General features: G+C 42.1%; 1 protein-coding gene across 1 annotated transcript in view; it reads right to left on the bottom strand.

Moving 5' to 3' along the window:
- Positions 1 to 18,590, bottom strand: part of LOC128699601 (glycine receptor subunit beta-type 4) — a 164,309-nt gene that overhangs the window by 15,998 nt on the left and 129,721 nt on the right. Inside the window, exon 4 of the mRNA XM_070099359.1 lies at positions 4,362 to 4,564. Within this exon, the coding sequence (XP_069955460.1) occupies positions 4,362 to 4,564 (203 nt within the window). The remainder of the gene's footprint in view (positions 1 to 4,361; positions 4,565 to 18,590) is intronic.

Here is an 18,590-nt window from a genome sequence, read left to right as displayed (position 1 = left end):
TCTGAAGCTGCGTTTGATGTCGTTTTTATAATTCTCTTTTTTTTTGTAAATTTTTCGTTGGTCAGACAGGAAAAATTTTGTGGAATGGGATATGTATTTTTTTTTTTGTCTGAAATAAACTTTGTCTACGAGAAAAAAAAATATTTTTAAGCAATAATTGTCTGAATTATTGTTGTATAAAATTGTCTATGCATCTCTCTCTCTCTCTCTCTCTATCTCTCTTTCTCACTAAGTCGGGTGTCGTCGCGCGTGTGTGAGGTGTTGCTTTGTTGTGGGATGTGATGGTGAGGTGTAGTCTTGACCCTTTATATGCCTTCCTTTGATGTATTACTTTTATAGTTCCTTGATAATGTGAGAAGTCACGAAAGCGCTTGGAATTTCACTGTTCTTTCACAGTGGTTGTTATTCATATATATATATATATATATATATATATATATATATATATATATATATATATATATATATATATATATATATATATATATATATATATATATATATATATATATATATATATATATATATATATATATATATATATATATATATATATATATATATATATATATATATATATGCAATAAGATCACAGTGAACAGGTGATTTCAAAATATGCAAAACAACCACTCTGAGAGAATAGAGAAATTCCAAGCGCTTTCGTGACTACTCACATCATCAAGGAACTATGAAAGTGAAGCATCCAAGGAAGCTATATAAGGGGTCCGGCCAGCACCTCACTATCAGATCCCACAACGGTTAAACACGTGACACGCGGCGAGCCAACTTGGATAGGTCCTTTGCACAACTCACCCCCAAGCTATTCTACCCAAGAAAATTTAAAAATTATTTGTCCAGTGTATTATTAAATTCTTCCCAAATTCTATTAATTATAAATGGATCTAATTTATATAAACCAAAGGAAATATTCATATTATTGTCAAAACTGCTTTTTATGAAACAAGATTCAATTATATTCCTGTCGACCATGGACTTGCTTGATACTACTTTCTCAACTTTTTGAAAATCAATTGGATGGTTAAAATGTCTTACATGAATAAATAGAGCATTGGAATCTTGTCCAGTTCTAATGCTATATTTATGTTGCTTTAATCTTAGTTCGAGATTTTTACCAGTTTGACCGTAATAAACTTTATCGCAAATTTTACAAGGAATCTTATAGACACATCCATCAGCATTTTGGGGGGAATTCTTTATCAAAAGTTTTTTTACTGTATCAAGATTTTTGAATACAACTTTAATATTAAAAGTCTTAAGAAGAGAAGGCATATCAACCAAGTTTTCATGGTAAGGGAGAACCAACATATTTTTAGTTGAATAAGGCTGGTTGTCCCTTTTTGGATTATAAAAAGTGTTTCTAGCAACTTTAAAAGATTTATCAATTACATTTCTTGGGTATTTTAAATCATTACCTATTTCATAAATTTTGGATATTTCCTCATCTATGAACTCAGGACTACAAATTCGTAAAGCTCTCAAAAACATTGATGAGAAAACAGACAGTTTGACTCTATCTTGATGCGAGGAATAATAGTGGACATAGGAACAGTTATTTGTAGGTTTTCTGTAAATTTTAAATTTGAATTCATTATTACCCTTAATAATTAAAACATCTAGAAAAGGCAATGAGTTATTTTCTTCAAACTCAACAGTAAAGTTTATAGAATGGGCTAAGCTATTTAATTTTCCAAGAAAATGGTGTATATCTACATTTTTGGGCATAAGACACAAAATATCATCAACATATCTGAACCATTTAGCTCTATTAGGGAGGATTGTGTTAAGCAACCTTGTTTCAAAAAATTCCATGTATAGGTTACTAAGAATAGGTGAAAGAGGATTTCCCATTGCCATACCAAACTTCTGAGTGTAAAACTTATCATTAAATACAAATTTTGCATCAACAATGCAAAGTTTAATAAGTTTAATGATAGTAGGAACTGGCAATGGTAAATCATAGTTAACGAGTTCTTCAGATAAGAAACTTAATAAATCATGAACAGGAACTTTCGTAAACAAGGAAGTAACATCAAAACTAACCATGTTAAAATCATTTAAGTCAGTCAAGGAGCTTAATTTATCAACCAAGTCTATGTTGTTTTTAACATTAAAGTTAGAAATTTTGCCAACAATAGGGCTCAAAATATCAACAAGCCATTTGGATAATTTATATGAAACTGATCCTATGGAGCTAATAATTGGTCTGACTGGATTCCCTGGTTTGTGTGTTTTTATTAGTCCATACATGTAAGGTAAAGATGGATTAGTGGAAGTAAATTGTTTGACTAATTCATCTTTGCCTTTCAGTAGAAGTTTTATTGTTTTATTGAAATTGCTGTTAACGGTTTCTAGGGGATTTTTCCTAAGTTTAGAATAGGTTTCAGTATCATCTAAGAGATTATTCATTTTTTCTTGGTAATCATTTTCTTTCATAATAGCTTGGGGGTGAGTTGTGCAAAGGACCTATCCAAGTTGGCTCGCCGCATGTCAGGTGTTTAACCGTTGTGGGATCTGATAGTGAGGTGCTGGCCGGACCCCTTATATAGCTTCCTTGGATGCTTCACTTTCATAGTTCCTTGATAATGTGAGTAGTCACGAAAGCGCTTGGAATTTCTCTTTTCTTTCAGAGTGGTTGTTTTGCATATATATGTATATGTATGTATATATGTATATGTATGTATATATGTATGTATATATATATGTATATATATATGTATGTATATATATATGTATATATATATATGTATGTATATATGTATGTCTATATATATATATATATATATATATATGTATATATATGTATATGTATATATATATATATATATATATACATATATATATATATGGAGTGTGAGCAGGGTAATATTTAGTGAAGGGATTCAGGGAAACCGGTTATTTTCATATAGTCGGACTTGAGTCCTGGAAATGGGAAGTACAATGCCTGCACTTTAAAGGAGGGGTTTGGGATATTGGCAGTTTGGAGGGATATGTTGTGTATCTTTATATGTTTATGCTTCTAGACTGTTGTATTCTGAGCACCTCTGCAAAAACAGTGATAATGTGCGAGTGTGGTGAAAGTGTTGAATGATGATGAAAGTATTTTCTTTTTGGGGATTTTCTTTCTTTTTTGGGTCACCCTGCCTCGGTGGGAGACGGCCGACTTGTTGAAAAAAAAAAAAAAAAAAAAAAAAAAAAAAAAAAAAAATATATATATATATATATATATATATATATATATATATATATATATATATATATATATTTATATATATATATATATATATATATATATATATCGGTTTATAAACACTAAGAAATATACACCTCTGTGTATATATGCAGTTAGGGTTGTTTGTCCTTCAGTAAGGAGTGTGTATCCCTGGTGAGGGTGACGGGGTAGAAGTTGCTCTGCCTCTACATCAGGGTATCAGAAGTGTATCAGGGATCTTCAGAGATCTTCACAGACCTTCACAGAGCGTCCAGCTCGCATCTAGAAGCAATCCAATTACACTCAGAATACCGGGATGAAGAGGACACTCGGGTGATGATTTATTCACCCAGAGGTGTATATCTCGGTGTATACACGCCTGGGAGGTGTATATCTCGATGTATACACGCCTGGGAGATGCATATCTCAGTGTATACATGCCTGGGAGTTGTATATCTCGGTGTATACACGCCTGGGAGGTGTATAACTCGGTGTATGCACTCTGGGACTTTACTCTGATTGGCATTCTACGTGTTTTAAAGTATTCTTGACTGTTGGTAAACATGAGGGACGCAGCCTTAATGACCCGCGTGTAGTACACAGATTTTAAACCCAGTATACTAACAAGAATATAGAAAGCCTCTTCTTACGACTTCCTAAGAAAAATCATTGAAGGTTTTCCTTACGACTTTCTCAGCAGAACCAACAAAGAAGTCTTTTTCTTACGACTTTCTCAGCAGAATCAACAAAGAAGTCTCCTTCTTACGACTTTCTCAGCAGAACCAACAAAGAAGTCTCCTTCTTACGACTTTCTCAGCAGAACCAACAAAGAAGTCTTTTTCTTACGACTTTCTCAGCAGAACCAACAAAGAAGTCTTTTTCTTACGACTTTCTCAGCAGAACCAACAAAGAAGTCTCCTTCTTACGACTTTCTCAGCAGAACCAACAAAGAAGTCTTTTTCTTACGACTTTCTCAGCAGAACCAACAAAGAAGTCTCCTTCTTACGACTTTCTCAGCAGAACCAACAAAGAAGTCTCCTTCTTACGACTTTCTCAGCAGAAGTCTCTAGAATTCTAAACTCAAACCACCACCACTGGATAACTATCTCCGACACAGCACCAGCAGCCTCACCGTCAGTGTGGAAGTACCCAGGATGGTCCCACTGCTGCCTCCTTCGTCAGGATTAGTCCTGAAGCCGTTGCAGGGGCCACCTATCCTCCTGTTGCCTGCACCACCTCCTCCATATGACCCTCCCTCGCTCGCTCCTCCTCCAGGACGTTTGCGCCAGAGGTAGTTGACCAGCGTGAACTCCAGCAGGGCGCAGAAGACGAACGCTGTGGAGATTAACGATGGCAATAATTAATAATAATAATAATAATAATAATAATAATAATAATAATAATAATAATAATAATAATAATAATAATAATAATAATAATAATAATAATATAATAATAATAATAACTACTGTAACAACAATAATAATAACAGTAATTACGAGTCATATTCAACAACAATTCCCGTCTCGCCACCCCTCGTTGCAAGGTAACCCGTAGGTATAATCAGACTTCAGGTGAGCTGAAACATGGGCCAGGGTTTGATTTACGGTTATGGCCTTTTAAAAAGCACACTGCTTTGATAAATGGCCCTGTTGGAGGACTTCTAATGGCAATTCGAGTATAAAGAATGGTATCATTCGCATTGCCTGTCCAAGTAGGAGGAGTCTACTCCCTTCATCACACAGTGAAGAGGGGAGCCAGGAGCTAGGACTCGACCCCTGCAACCTCAACTAGGTGAGCACACACACACACACACACACACACACACACACACACACACACACACACACACACACACACACACACACACACACACACACACACACACACACACATATATATATATATATATATATATATATATATATATATATATATATATATATATATATATATATATATATATGCAAGGAATTCGCAAGAGCAGGCGAATTATACACAAACACTGATCTCTGGCTGAAGGAGACTCGAACCTACGATCCTTGGAACAAGGCACGCAGTGCTTTACCATTCTCACCACACTGGACAATACCTTGGAGTCCAGCTTGCGCTAGACTTTGTTCCAAGGCAGCCAGCTTTCAGGGAGAAGGCTTGCAGCTTGTCATCTCATCCCCTGCATGCATCAGCCTTACTAGAGATATTAACAATGCAAGGAATTCGCAAGAGCAGGCGAAATATACACAAACACTGATCTCTGGAGATGAAAAGCTGTAAGCCTTCTCCCTGAAAGCTGGCTGCCTTGGATCAAAATCCAGCGCAAGCTGGACGCCCAGGTATTGTCCAATATGGTGAGAATGGTATAGCAGTGCGTACCTTGTTCCAAGGTTCGTAGGTTCGAGTCTCCTTCAGCCAGAGATCAGTGTGTATATATATATATATATATATATATATATATATATATATATATATATATATATATATAAGGAAATGAATGTAAAAACCTCTCAATGGAGGCTATAAAAATATTAGGTTTATTTATTCAGAAGCCGGAACTGTTCTTGTGAAAGTATTAGCCAAGAAAACGAGGAAAATATGTGAGTATTATCTAAGATACGTAGAACACAGACCTCACATAACCTGCCCAGGAGAACACAGACCTCACATAACCTGCCCAGGTGAACACAGACGTCACATAACCTGCCCAGGTGAACACAGACCTCACATAACCTGCCCAGGTGAACACAGACGTCACATAACCTGCCCAGGTGAACACAGACGTCACATAACCTGCCCAGGTGAACACAGACGTCACATAACCTGCCCAGGTGAACACAGACGTCACATAACCTGCCCAGGTGAACACAGACGTCACATAACCTGCCCAGGTGAACACAGACCTCACATAACCTGCCCAGGTGAACACAGACCTCACATAACCTGCCCAGGTGAACACAGACCTCACATAACCTGCCCAGGTGAACACAGACGTCACATAACCTGCCCAGGAGAACACAGACCTCACATAACCTGCCCAGGAGAACACAGACCTCACATAACCTGCCCAGGAGAACACAGACCTCACATAACCTGCCCAGGTGAACACAGACCTCACATAACCTGCCCAGGTGAACACAGACCTCACATAACCTGCCCAGGTGAACACAGACGTCACATAACCTGCCCAGGAGAACACAGACCTCACATAACCTGCCCAGGAGAACACAGACCTCACATAACCTGCCCAGGAGAACACAGACCTCACATAACCTGCCCAGGAGAACACAGACCTCACATAACCTGCCCAGGAGAACACAGACCTCACATAACCTGCCCAGGTGAACACAGACCTCACATAACCTGCCCAGGTGAACACAGACCTCACATAACCTGCCCAGGTGAACACAGACCTCACATAACCTGCCCAGGTGAACACAGACATCACATAACCTGCCCAGGTGAACACAGACCTCACATAACCTGCCCAGGTGAACACAGACCTCACATAACCTGCCCAGGTGAACACAGACCTCACATAACCTGCCCAGGTGAACACAGACCTCACATAACCTGCCCAGGTGAACACAGACCTCACATAACCTGCCCAGGTGAACACAGACCTCACATAACCTGCCCAGGTGAACACAGACCTCACATAACCTGCCCAGGTGAACACAGACGTCACATAACCTGCCCAGGAGAACACAGACCTCACATAACCTGCCCAGGAGAACACAGACCTCACATAACCTGCCCAGGAGAACACAGACCTCACATAACCTGCCCAGGAGAACACAGACCTCACATAACCTGCCCAGGAGAACACAGACCTCACATAACCTGCCCAGGAGAACACAGACCTCACATAACTTGCCCAGGAGAACACAGACCTCACATAACCTGCCCAGGAGAACACAGACCTCACATAACCTGCCCAGGAGAACACAGACGTCACATAACCTGCCCAGGAGAACACAGACCTCACATAACTTGCCCAGGAGAACACAGACCTCACATAACCTGCCCAGGAGAACACAGACCTCACATAACCTGCCCAGGAGAACACAGACCTCACATAACCTGCCCAGGTGAACACAGACGTCACATAACCTGCCCAGGTGAACACAGACCTCACATAACCTGCCCAGGTGAACACAGACGTCACATAACCTGCCCAGGTGAACACAGACCTCACATAGCCTGCCCAGGTGAACACAGACCTCACATAACCTGCCCAGGTGAACACAGACTTCACCTAACCTGCCCAGGTGAACACAGACCTCACCTAACCTGCCCAGGTGAACACAGACGTCACATAACCTGCCCAGGTGACCACAAACCTCACCTAACCTGCCAAGGTGAACACAAATCTTCATTTAACTTGCTCTGGTGAAGCCACCACCTAAGGTGCCCGGGTGAACGAGCAGTGCCACCTGCCGCCCAGGAAAACTGCGACCAAGATTGTGATGAGATGGGTAGTGAAGCGAGACGAGCGGAAGTGGCACCCTGAGTGCCTTCCTGGCCAGGATGCCACACTCAGATTCCAGATGTTGAGAACACAAACATAACAACTGCAGAAGACGGAGGATCAAGCCTCCAGAGATACTTGTAGCAAAGGGAATGAGATTCGTGCTTGTTTTAGTGTCATTCTACGTGCTTGCTTGCACTCTCTTAAACTCTTTAAACTTGCTTACTTAGCCTATACTACTCAGCCTGTATTTCTCAGCCTGTACTTCTCAACCTGTACTTCTCAGCCTGTACTACTCAGCCTGTACTTCTCAGCCTATACTACTCAGCCTGTATTTCTCAGCCTGTACTTCTCAGCCTGTACTACTCAGCCTGTACTTCTCAGCCTGTACTTCTCAACCTGTACTTCTCAGCCTATACTACTCAGCCTGTATTTCTCAGCCTGTACTTCTCAACCTGTACTTCTCAGCCTGTATTTCTCAGCCTATACTACTCAGCCTGTACTTCTCAGCCTGTACTTCTCAACCTGTACTTCTCAGTCTGTACTACTCAGCCTGTACTTCTCAGCCTGTACTTCTCAGCCTGTACTTCTCAGCCTGTACTTCTCAGCCTGTACTTCTCAGCCTGTATTTCTCAGCCTGTACTTCTCAGCCTGTACTACTCAGCCTGTACTTCTCAGCCTGTACTTCTCAACCTGTACTTCTCAGCCTATACTACTCAGCCTGTACTTCTCAGCCTGTACTTCTCAGCCTGTACTTCTCAGCCTGTACTTCTCAACCTGTACTTCTCAGCCTGTGCTTCTCAGCCTGTACTTCTCAGCCTATACTTCTCAGCCTGTACTTCTCAGCCTGTATTTCTCAGCCTGTACTTCTCAGCCTGTACTACTCAGCCTGTACTTCTCAGCCTGTACTTCTCAACCTGTACTTCTCAGTCTATACTACTCAGCCTGTACTTCTCAGCCTGTACTTCTCAGCCTGTACTTCTCAGCCTGTACTTCTTAGCCTGTACTTCTCAGCCTGTATTTCTCAGCCTGTACTTCTCAGCCTTTACTTCTCAGCCTGTACTTCTCAGCCTGTACTTGTCAACCTGTACTTCTCAGCCTGTGCTTCTCAGCCTGTACTTCTCAGCCTGTACTTCTCAGCCTGTACTTCTCAGCCTGTATTTCTCAGCCTGTACTTCTCAACCTGTACTTCTCAGCCTATACTACTCAGCCTGTACTTCTCGGCCTGTACTTCTCAGCCTGTACTTCTCAGCCTGTACTTCTCAGCCTGTACTTCTCAACCTGTACTTCTCAGCCTGTGCTTCTCAGCCTGTACTTCTCAGCCTGTACTTCTCAGCCTGTACTTCTCAGCCTATATTTCTCAGCCTGTACTTCTCAGCCTGTACTACTCAGCCTGTACTTCTCAGCCTGTACTTCTCAACCTGTACTTCTCAGCCTATACTGCTCAGCCTGTACTTCTCGGCCTGTACTTCTCAGCCTGTACTTCTCAGCATGTACTTCTCAGCCTGTACTTCTCAGCCTGTATTTCTCAGCCTGTACTTCTCAGCCTGTACTTCTCAGCCTGTACTTCTCAGCCTGTACTTCTCAGCCTGTATTTCTCAGCCTGTAATTCTCAGCCTGTACTTCTCAGTCTGTACTTCTCAGCCTGTACTTCTCAGCCTGTACTTCTCAACCTGTACTTCTCAGCCTGCGCTTCTCAGCCTGTACTTCTCAGCCTGTACTTCTCAGCCTGTACTTCTCAGCCTGTATTTCTCAGCCTGTACTTCTCAGCCTGTACTTCTCAGCCTGTACTTCTCAGCCTGTATTTCTCAGCCTGTACTTCTCAGCCTGTACTTCTCAGCCTGTACTTCTCAGCCTGTACTTCTCAGCCTGTGCTTCTCAGCCTGTACTTCTCAACCTGTACTTCTCAGCCTGTGCTTCTCAGCCTGTACTTCTCGGCCTGTACTACTCAGCCTGTACTTCTCTTCTCAGCCTGTATTTCTCAGCCTGTACTTCTCAGCCTGTACTTCTCAGCCTGTACTTCTCAGCCTGTACTTCTCAGCCTGTGCTTCTCAGCCTGTACTTCTCAACCTGTACTTCTCAGCCTGTGCTTCTCAGCCTGTACTTCTCGGCCTGTACTACTCAGCCTGTACTTCTCTTCTCAGCCTGTACTTCTCAGCCTGTATTTCTCAGCCTGTACTTCTCAGCCTGTACTTCTCAGCCTGTACTTCTCAGCCTGTACTACTCAGCCTGTACTTCTCAGCCTGTACTTCTCAGCCTGTACTTCTCAGCCTGTACTTCTCAGCCTGTACTAAACACCTGCTCATACTAGACCTCCTGGATATTGATCCCATTGTTCGTGAGTTTACTGTCTCATGGCTTCAGATCAAAGAATATCTCCATTTAATTAAGGGCGAAGACGTCTGAGTCGGCTGTTCGTCTCCTCCTGACTTCCTGCACTACTTCTTCAGCTTCATTCCTCGCAGCATCAGTCGCTGTGTTACGTCGCTAACTCCTCCAGCGATGCTTCTCTTCTTTACCAAGTTTAGTCATTAATGTTTCGTTATCTTTCCATTAGGAATTTCGCTCATGGTTAGATGTTCACATTTTTAATAATTAACCTTAACGAATAGTATAATTTTGTCGGCTTTCCAACTTGTTTATTCTTCTCTCTCTCTTTTACATTTTCCAAAAGTTATGTTAGTTATATTTTTAGTTATATTTTTTATTCTGAAGATATTTAAAAAGAATTTATTCTTCAGAGTTATATTTTTCATTCCTAAGTTCGTCATAAAGATTTTTTTTCGTTATATACATATGTATTTCTATGTATAAATTCTATACATATTTTGCCCCTCTGAGAATTTTATAAACATCGAGAGAAATCTCATTAACATTTAACAATACAAGTGCCAATGCTCACATAACCTTTGTGATATATTCTGGCCCGCCACACAGAGTGCCAGCCGGCAGTGGCACTAAGATACCGAGGCGAAACACAAGGTGGCACCTGTCGGTAAAATGCCAGAGTCTCCCCTTCAGCCCAACACGACGATTTCATCCCCAGAAACGACTCCTGGATGGTATTCAGAAGGTCACCATAAAACTGGTCTTTGAATTTACGCTGCCACCAGTTCGGTCTCATCAAGAACAGGCGGAGGAAGGCACCTATGTCGCCTTTTTTCTAATTTGTTTCACGATAGAGTTGCACACGAGTTTCCTGCTGCAGTAATGAATGGACAAGTCCTTTGAGAGTCTAGCTGGCGAGGCCAGTTTTACCGCTGAAGGTAATGGAGTCAAACACTCTTCCCTTTGCATTCGTCATCGCGTTTTACATTACGCGAAGAAAAGAGACGGGCTGGAGATGAGGCTTTTATCGCGACGACCTTTTGCTCTATGCGGCGCTTTATCAAGCCTCGTTGAAGCTCTACACGGAGCGAAACGTTCGCTGAAATAGAAGCCTGGTGAGAATCATATGTTATGTACACTAGTTTCTGCAGTACCAGGTTGGGATTCAACTACACAGTGTTGTTGGAAGAATCACAATAAATAACGTAATTGCAAATAAAAAAGAAACGCAATGATAACGGGAAATAAAGCCTGTGTGCCATCATGTACTTACACACACATATCCTCTGAAGATATGTGTAAGCACATGAAAACGCCCAGGTTATATTTCCCATTTACACTATGAGATGGTCGAGGCTCGTCCAGGTTTACGTCTTCCTGAGCGTTGCTTACGGTCACTGACTCATCCAAATCATATAATTCATCCTTACTTCCACCTCCAATTCATCTGGTATTTTTCTCCATATAGTACTGATATATGATCAGTATACCTACACCAAGATGTATATATCTCTCTTAGAGTATATATACACTGAAAAGGTATATACACTGAGAGTTTACGTGCATTCCTATCTCAGGGATTAAAGCAATTTTATCTGTTAGTGAATAGTATATATGCAGTCTTAAAGACCCATAGGATATATGCAGTCTTAAAGACCCATAGGATATATGCAGTCTTAAAGACCCATAGGATATATGCAGTCTTAAAGACCCATAGGATATATGCAGTCTTAAAGACCCATAGGATATATGCAGTCTTAAAGACCTATAGGATATATGCAGTCTTAAAGACCCATAGGATATATGCAGTCTTAAAGACCTATAGGATATACGCAGTCTTAAAGACCCATAGGATATATGCAGTCTTAAAGACCCATAGGATATATGCAGTCTTAAAGACCCATAGGATATATGCAGTCTTAAAGACCCATAGGATATATGCAGTCTTAAAGACCCATAGGATATATGCAGTCTTAAAGACCCATAGGATATATGCAGTCTTAAAGACCCATAGGATATATGCAGTCTTAAAGACCCATAGGATATATGCAGTCTTAAAGACCTATAGGATATATGCAGTCTTAAAGACCCATAGGATATATGCAGTCTTAAAGACCTATAGGATATACGCAGTCTTAAAGACCCATAGGATATATGCAGTCTTAAAGACCCATAGGATATATGCAGTCTTAAAGACCCATAGGATATATGCAGTCTTAAAGACCCATAGGATATATGCAGTCTTAAAGACCCATAGGATATATGCAGTCTTAAAGACCCATAGGATATATGCAGTCTTAAAGACCCAGAGGATATACGCAGTCTTGAAGATCCATGGGATATTCGCAGTCTTAAAGATCCATGGGATATACGCAGTCTTAAAGACCCATAAGATATATGCAGTCTTAAAGACCCTTAGAACACATGCAGTCTTAAGGACCCCTCGTGTAGTCCATGGACTTTCAACCTTCTAATAGCTATGCTAGTGAGAGTTGCAACAACACAGTGTGTGAAGGATGCTACTGACAGCAGTCTGGGGTGTGGGCAAAGCCTGTGCTTCACGACCTAAAGTATTGGGTGAAATTCCGGGCTGGGCAGCCGTAGGTGTAAGTCTCCTTGCAGCTGATGACTCTGGTCACCTGGTAGTAAATAGGTACGTGGGTGTTAGTAGACTGATGTATCTGGTATCCTGAAATGAGCAGAGCTCAGAAATAAGCAAAGCTCTGAAATGAGCAGAGCTCTAAATAAGCAAAGCTCTGAAATAAGCAAAGCTCTGAAATGAACAGAGCTATAAATAAGCAGAGCTCTGAAATAAGCAGAGCTCTGAAATGAGCAGAGCTCTAATTAAGCAAAGCTTTGAAATAAGCAAAGCTTTGAAATAAGCAGAGCTCCGAAATGAGCAGAGCTCTAAATAAGCAAAGCTCTGAAATAAGCAAAGCTCGGAAATAAGGAGAGCTCTGAAATGAGCAGAGCTCTAAATAAGCAAAGCTCTGAATTAACCAAAGCTCTAAAATAAGCAGAGCTCTAAAATAAGCAAAGCTCTGAAATAAGCAAAGCTCTGAAATAAGCAAAGCTCTGAAATAAGCAAAGCTCAGAAATAAGCAAAGCTCAGAAATAAGCAAAGCTCTGAAATAAGCAAAGCTCTGAAATAAGCAAAGCTCTGAAATAAGCAAAGCTCTGAAATACGCAAAGCTCAGAAATAAGCAAAGCTCTGAAATAAGCAAAGCTCTGAAATAAGCAAAGCTCTGAAATAAGCAAAGCTCTGAAATAAGCAAAGCTCTGAAATAAGCAAAGCTCTGAAATAAGCAAAGCTCTGAAATAAGCAAAGCTCTGAAATAAGCAAAGCTCTGAAATAAGCAAAGCTCTGAAATAAGCAAAGCTCTGAAATAAGCAAAGCTCTGAAATAAGCAAAGCTCTGAAATAAGCAAAGCTCTGAAATAAGCAAAGCTCAGAAATAAGCAAAGCTCAGAAATAAGCAAAGCTCTGAAATAAGCAAAGCTCTGAAATAAGCAAAGCTCTGAAATAAGCAAAGCTCTGAAATACGCAAAGCTCAGAAATAAGCAAAGCTCTGAAATAAGCAAAGCTCTGAAATAAGCAAAGCTCTGAAATAAGCAAAGCTCTGAAATAAGCAAAGCTCTGAAATAAGCAAAGCTCTGAAATAAGCAAAGCTCTGAAATAAGCAAAGCTCCGAAATAAGCAAAGCTCTGAAATAAGCAAAGCTCTGAAATAAGCAAAGCTCTGAAATAAGCTAAGGTAAAAACAAAAACTTTCTTATTCCCTCTGAAAATTCGGCCAATTACGAAATTTTCTTTTCAAATTTATCTCGAATAGAAGAAAAAAAAACAGAGAAAATAAATTATTTCAATCTTTTCTTTTGAAATTCTTCTCACGACCTAATTTATTTCAGAGGAAGAGTAAACAAATAATACCAGTGTAAAGACGAAATTAACTTTGTAAGGGATGAAGAGAAACTTTATTAGATAATAAGAGTGGTGTAATAAAGTCTTCTGCTTGTTAAATACTTGCAGATATTACTGCTAAAATTGGGGTCATATTTTTGTTTATTTAACTGTTGTAGACTGCTGCTGCTGTGTGTGTGTGTGTGTGTGTGTGTGTGTGTGTGTGTGTGTGTGTGTGTGTGTGTGTGTGTGTGTGTGTGTGTGTGTGTGTGTGTGTGTGTGTGTGTGTATGTGTGTGTGTGTGTGTATATATGTGTGTGTGTGTGTGTGTGTGTGTGTGTGTGTGTGTGTGTGTGTGTGTGTGTGTGTGTGTGTGTGTGTGTGTGTATATATATGTGTGTGTGTGTGTGTGTGTGTGTGTGTGTGTGTGTGTGTGTGTGTGTGTGTGTGTGTGTGTGTGTGTGTGTGTATATGTGTGTGTGTGTGTGTGTGTGTGTGTGTGTGTGTGTGTGTGTGTGTGTGTGTGTGTGTGTGTGTGTGTGTGTGTGTGTGTGTGTATATATGTGTGTGTGTGTGTGTGTGTGTGTGTGTGTGTGTGTGTGTGTGTGTGTGTGTGTGTGTGTGTGTGTGTGTGTATATATGTGTGTGTGTGTGTGTGTGTGTGTGTGTGTGTGTGTGTGTGTGTGTGTGTGTGTGTGTGTGTGTGTGTGTGTGTGTGTGTGTGTATATATGTGTGTGTGTGTGTGTGTGTGTGTGTGTGTGTGTGTGTATATATGTGTGTGTGTGTGTGTGTGTGTGTGTGTGTGTGTGTGTGTGTGTATATATATGTGTGTGTGTGTGTGTGTGTGTGTGTGTGTGTGTGTGTGTGTGTGTGTGTGTGTGTGTGTGTGTGTGTGTGTGTGTGTGTGTGTGTGTGTGTGTGTGTGTGTGTGTGTGTGTGTGTGTGTGTGTATATGTGTGTGTGTGTGTGTGTGTGTGTGTGTGTGTGTGTGTGTGTGTGTGTGTGTGTGTGTGTGTGTGTGTGTGTGTGTGTGTGTATATGTGTGTGTGTGTGTGTGTGTGTGTGTGTGTGTGTGTGTGTGTGTGTGTGTGTGTGTGTGTGTGTGTGTGTGTGTGTGTGTGTGTGTGTGTGTGTGTGTGTGTGTGTGTGTGTGTGTGTGTGTGTGTGTGTGTACTCACCTATTTGTACTCACCTATTTGTGGTTGCAGGGGTCGAGTCCTAGCTCCTGGCCCCGCCTCTTCACCGGTTGCTACTGGGTCCTCTCTCTCCCCGCTCCATGAGCTTTATCAAACCTCGTCTTAAAACTGTGTATGGTTCCTGCCTCCACTACGTCATTTTCTAGGCTATTCCACTGCCTTACAACTCTATGACTGAAGAAATACTTCCTACTATCTCTCTGACTCATTTGTGTCTTCAACTTCCAATTGTGGCCTCTTGTTTCTGTGTCCCCTCCCTGGAACATCCTGTCTTTGTCCACCTTGTCTATTCCACGCAGTATTTTATATGTCGTTATCATGTCTCCCCTGACCCTCCTGTCCTCCAGTGTCGTCAGGCCGATTTCCCTTAATCTTTCTTCATAGGACATTCCCCTTAGCTCTGGAACTAACCTTGTCGCAAACCTTTGTACTTTCTCTAGTTTCTTGACGTGCTTTATCAAGTGCGGGTTCCAAACAGGTGCTGCATACTCCAGTATGGGCCTGACATACACGGTGTACAGTGTCTTGAATGATTCCTTACTAAGGTATCGGAATGCTGTTCTCAGGTTTGCCAGGCGCCCATATGCTGCAGCAGTTATCTGATTGATGTGTGCTTCCGGAGACATGCTCGGTGTTATACTCACCCCAAGATCTTTCTCCTTGAGTGAGGTTTGCAGTCTTTGGCCACCTAGCCTATACTCTGTCTGTGGTCTTCTGTGCCCTTCCCCTATCTTCATGACTTTGCATTTGGCAGGATTAAATTCGAGAAGCCATTTGCTGGACCAGGTGTCCAGTCTGTCCAGGTCTCTTTGAAGTCCTGCCTGGTCTTCATCAGATTTAATTCTCCTCATTAACTTCACATCATCTGCAAACAGGGACACTTCTGAATCCAACCCTTCCGTCATGTCGTTCACATATACCAAAAATAGCACTGGTCCTAGGACCGACCCCTGTGGGACCCCGCTCGTCACGGGTGCCCACTGTGATACATCATTACGTACCATGACTCGTTGTTGCCTCCCTGTCAGGTATTCTCTGATCCATTGCAGTGCCCTTCCTGTTATATGCGCCTGATGCTCTAGCTTCTGCACTAATCTCTTGTGAGGAACTGTGTCAAAGGCCTTCTTGCAGTCCAAGAAGATGCAATCAACCCACCCCTCTCTCTCTTGTCTTACTTCTGTTATTTTATCGTAAAACTCCAGAAGGTTTGTGACACAGGATTTGCCTTCCGTGAATCCGTGCTGGTTGGCATTTATACTCCTGTTCCGTTCCAGGTGCTCCACCACTCTCCTCCTGACAATCTTCTCCATAATTTTGCATACTATACACGTCAATGACACAGGTCTATAGTTTAGTGCCTCTTTTCTGTCTCCTTTTTTATAAATGGGAACTACATTTGCCGTCTTCCATACCTCAGGTAGTTGCCCAGTTTCCAGGGATGTGTTGAAGATTGTGGCAAGTGGCACGCACAACATATCTGCTCCCTCTCTAAGGACCCACGGGGAGATGTTGTCCGGTCCCATTGCCTTTGAGGTATCGATGTCCCTTAGCAGTTTCTTCACCTCCTCCTCATCTGTATGTATGTCGTCCAACACTTGTTGGTGTATTCCTTGCTGGTGTCCCCATCTGGTCTGTCCCCACAGAGTCCTTCCTGTCTCTACTGTAAATACTTCCTTAAATCTCGTGTTGAGCTCCTCACATACCTCTTGATCGTTTCTTGTGAGTTCTCCACCTTCTTTCCTCAGCCTTATCACCTGGTCCTTGACTGTTGTCTTCCTCCTAATGTGGCTATACAACAGTTTCGGGTCAGATTTGACTTTCGATGCTATGTCGTTTTCATACTGTCGCTGGGCCTCCCTCCTTATCTGTGCATACTCGTTTCTGGCTCTTCTACTAATCTCCTTGTTTTCCTGGGTCCTATGCCTCCTGTACCTTTTCCATTCTCTGTTGCACTTAGTTTTTGCCTCCCTACACCTTCGGGTAAACCAAGGACTCGTTTTGGTCTTCCTATTATTTCTGTTTCCCTTGGGAACAAAACTTTCCTCTGCCTCCTTGCACTTTGTTGCCACATATTCCATCATCTCGTTTACTGATTTTCCTACCATTTCTCTGTCCCACTGAACCTCCTGCAGGAAGTTTCTCATACCTGTGTAGTCCCCCCTTTTATAGTTTGGCCTGTCCCCTTCAGTTCCTGTTACCTTCTCCACTTGTAACTCTACTATATAGTCAAAACTCAGCACCACATGATCGCTAGCTCCAAGGGGCCTCTCATAAGTGATGTCCTCAATGTCCGAACTGCTCAGGGTGAACACAAGATCCAGTCTTGCTGGCTCATCCTCCCCTCTCTCTCTGGTTGTGTCCCTGACATGTTGATGCATGAGGTTTTCAAGTACCACATCCATCATCTTGGCTCTCCATGTTTCGGGACCCCCATGTGGCTCCAGGTTTTCCCAGTCGATCTCCCTGTGGTTGAAGTCGCCCATTACCAGTAACTTTGCTCTGCTCGAGTGAGCTCTTCTTGCCACCTCAGCCAGTGTGTCCACCATCACCCTGTTGTTTTCTTCGTACTCCTCTCTTGGCCTCCTGCAGTTCTGTGGTGGGTTATACATCACTCCAATGACTACTTTATGTTCTCCGGACTGAATTGTACCTACAATGTAGTCTCTTTCTCCAATCATGTCCATGCCTTCCATTTCCTCAAATCCCCATCGGTGTTTTATGAGCAGTGCAACCCCTCCTCCCCCTCTACTCCTTCTATCTTTCCTCAGGATCTGATATCCTGTTGGGAAGATTGTGTCTGTTATTGTCTCAGCGAGTTTTGTTTCTGTGACTGCTATGATGTCTGGGGATTTTCCACTGATTCTTTCATTCCACTCCTCATGTTTATTCGTTATTCCATCCGCGTTTGTGTACCAAACCTTTAGTTTCTTTTCTATCATTGTGGTCATGCAAGAATATTGGGGTTGGGGGAGGGAGAGCCTTGGTGGGGGCCTATATGGGGCTGTGGTGTAGGTGGGGTTTGTGTTGATGGGGGTGGGGTCAGAATGCCCATAAGGGACAGCTGTTGGGGTGAGGTTTGTGATATGGGGGTTGGTGGTAGAGGGAACAGTGAGTGGGTTGTAGTATAGGTTGCTCAGTTGCGTTGGGAATGTCGCGGGTGGAGTCTTTTGGTGGGAGATTCTGTGGGGTGTGTTTGCCCTTCCTCCTGTGTCTGGGTCCTGCTCATTTTCATTGCTTCCCGTTCCTCCTTGCGTCTCTGTACCCTCTCTTTCAGTGTAGTCCTTTCTTCTTGTGTTCTGTCGCGGTCGAGGTATACTCTCTGGTACCCCTCTTTGTCCCTCAGTCTTGCTTTCTCTTGCAGAATCCTGGTTCGAACTGATTCTTCCTTGAAAGTTACTCTGACAGGCCGTATCCTTCCACTCGCAAACCACCCAATTCTCTGAAAATTTGTCACCTGGGTCATATTGCCCTC

Source organism: Cherax quadricarinatus, chromosome 67 (genome assembly GCF_038502225.1).
Source record: "Cherax quadricarinatus isolate ZL_2023a chromosome 67, ASM3850222v1, whole genome shotgun sequence".
NCBI lineage: Eukaryota > Metazoa > Arthropoda > Malacostraca > Decapoda > Parastacidae > Cherax > Cherax quadricarinatus.
This window is presented reverse-complemented; position numbering and strand designations above follow the sequence as displayed.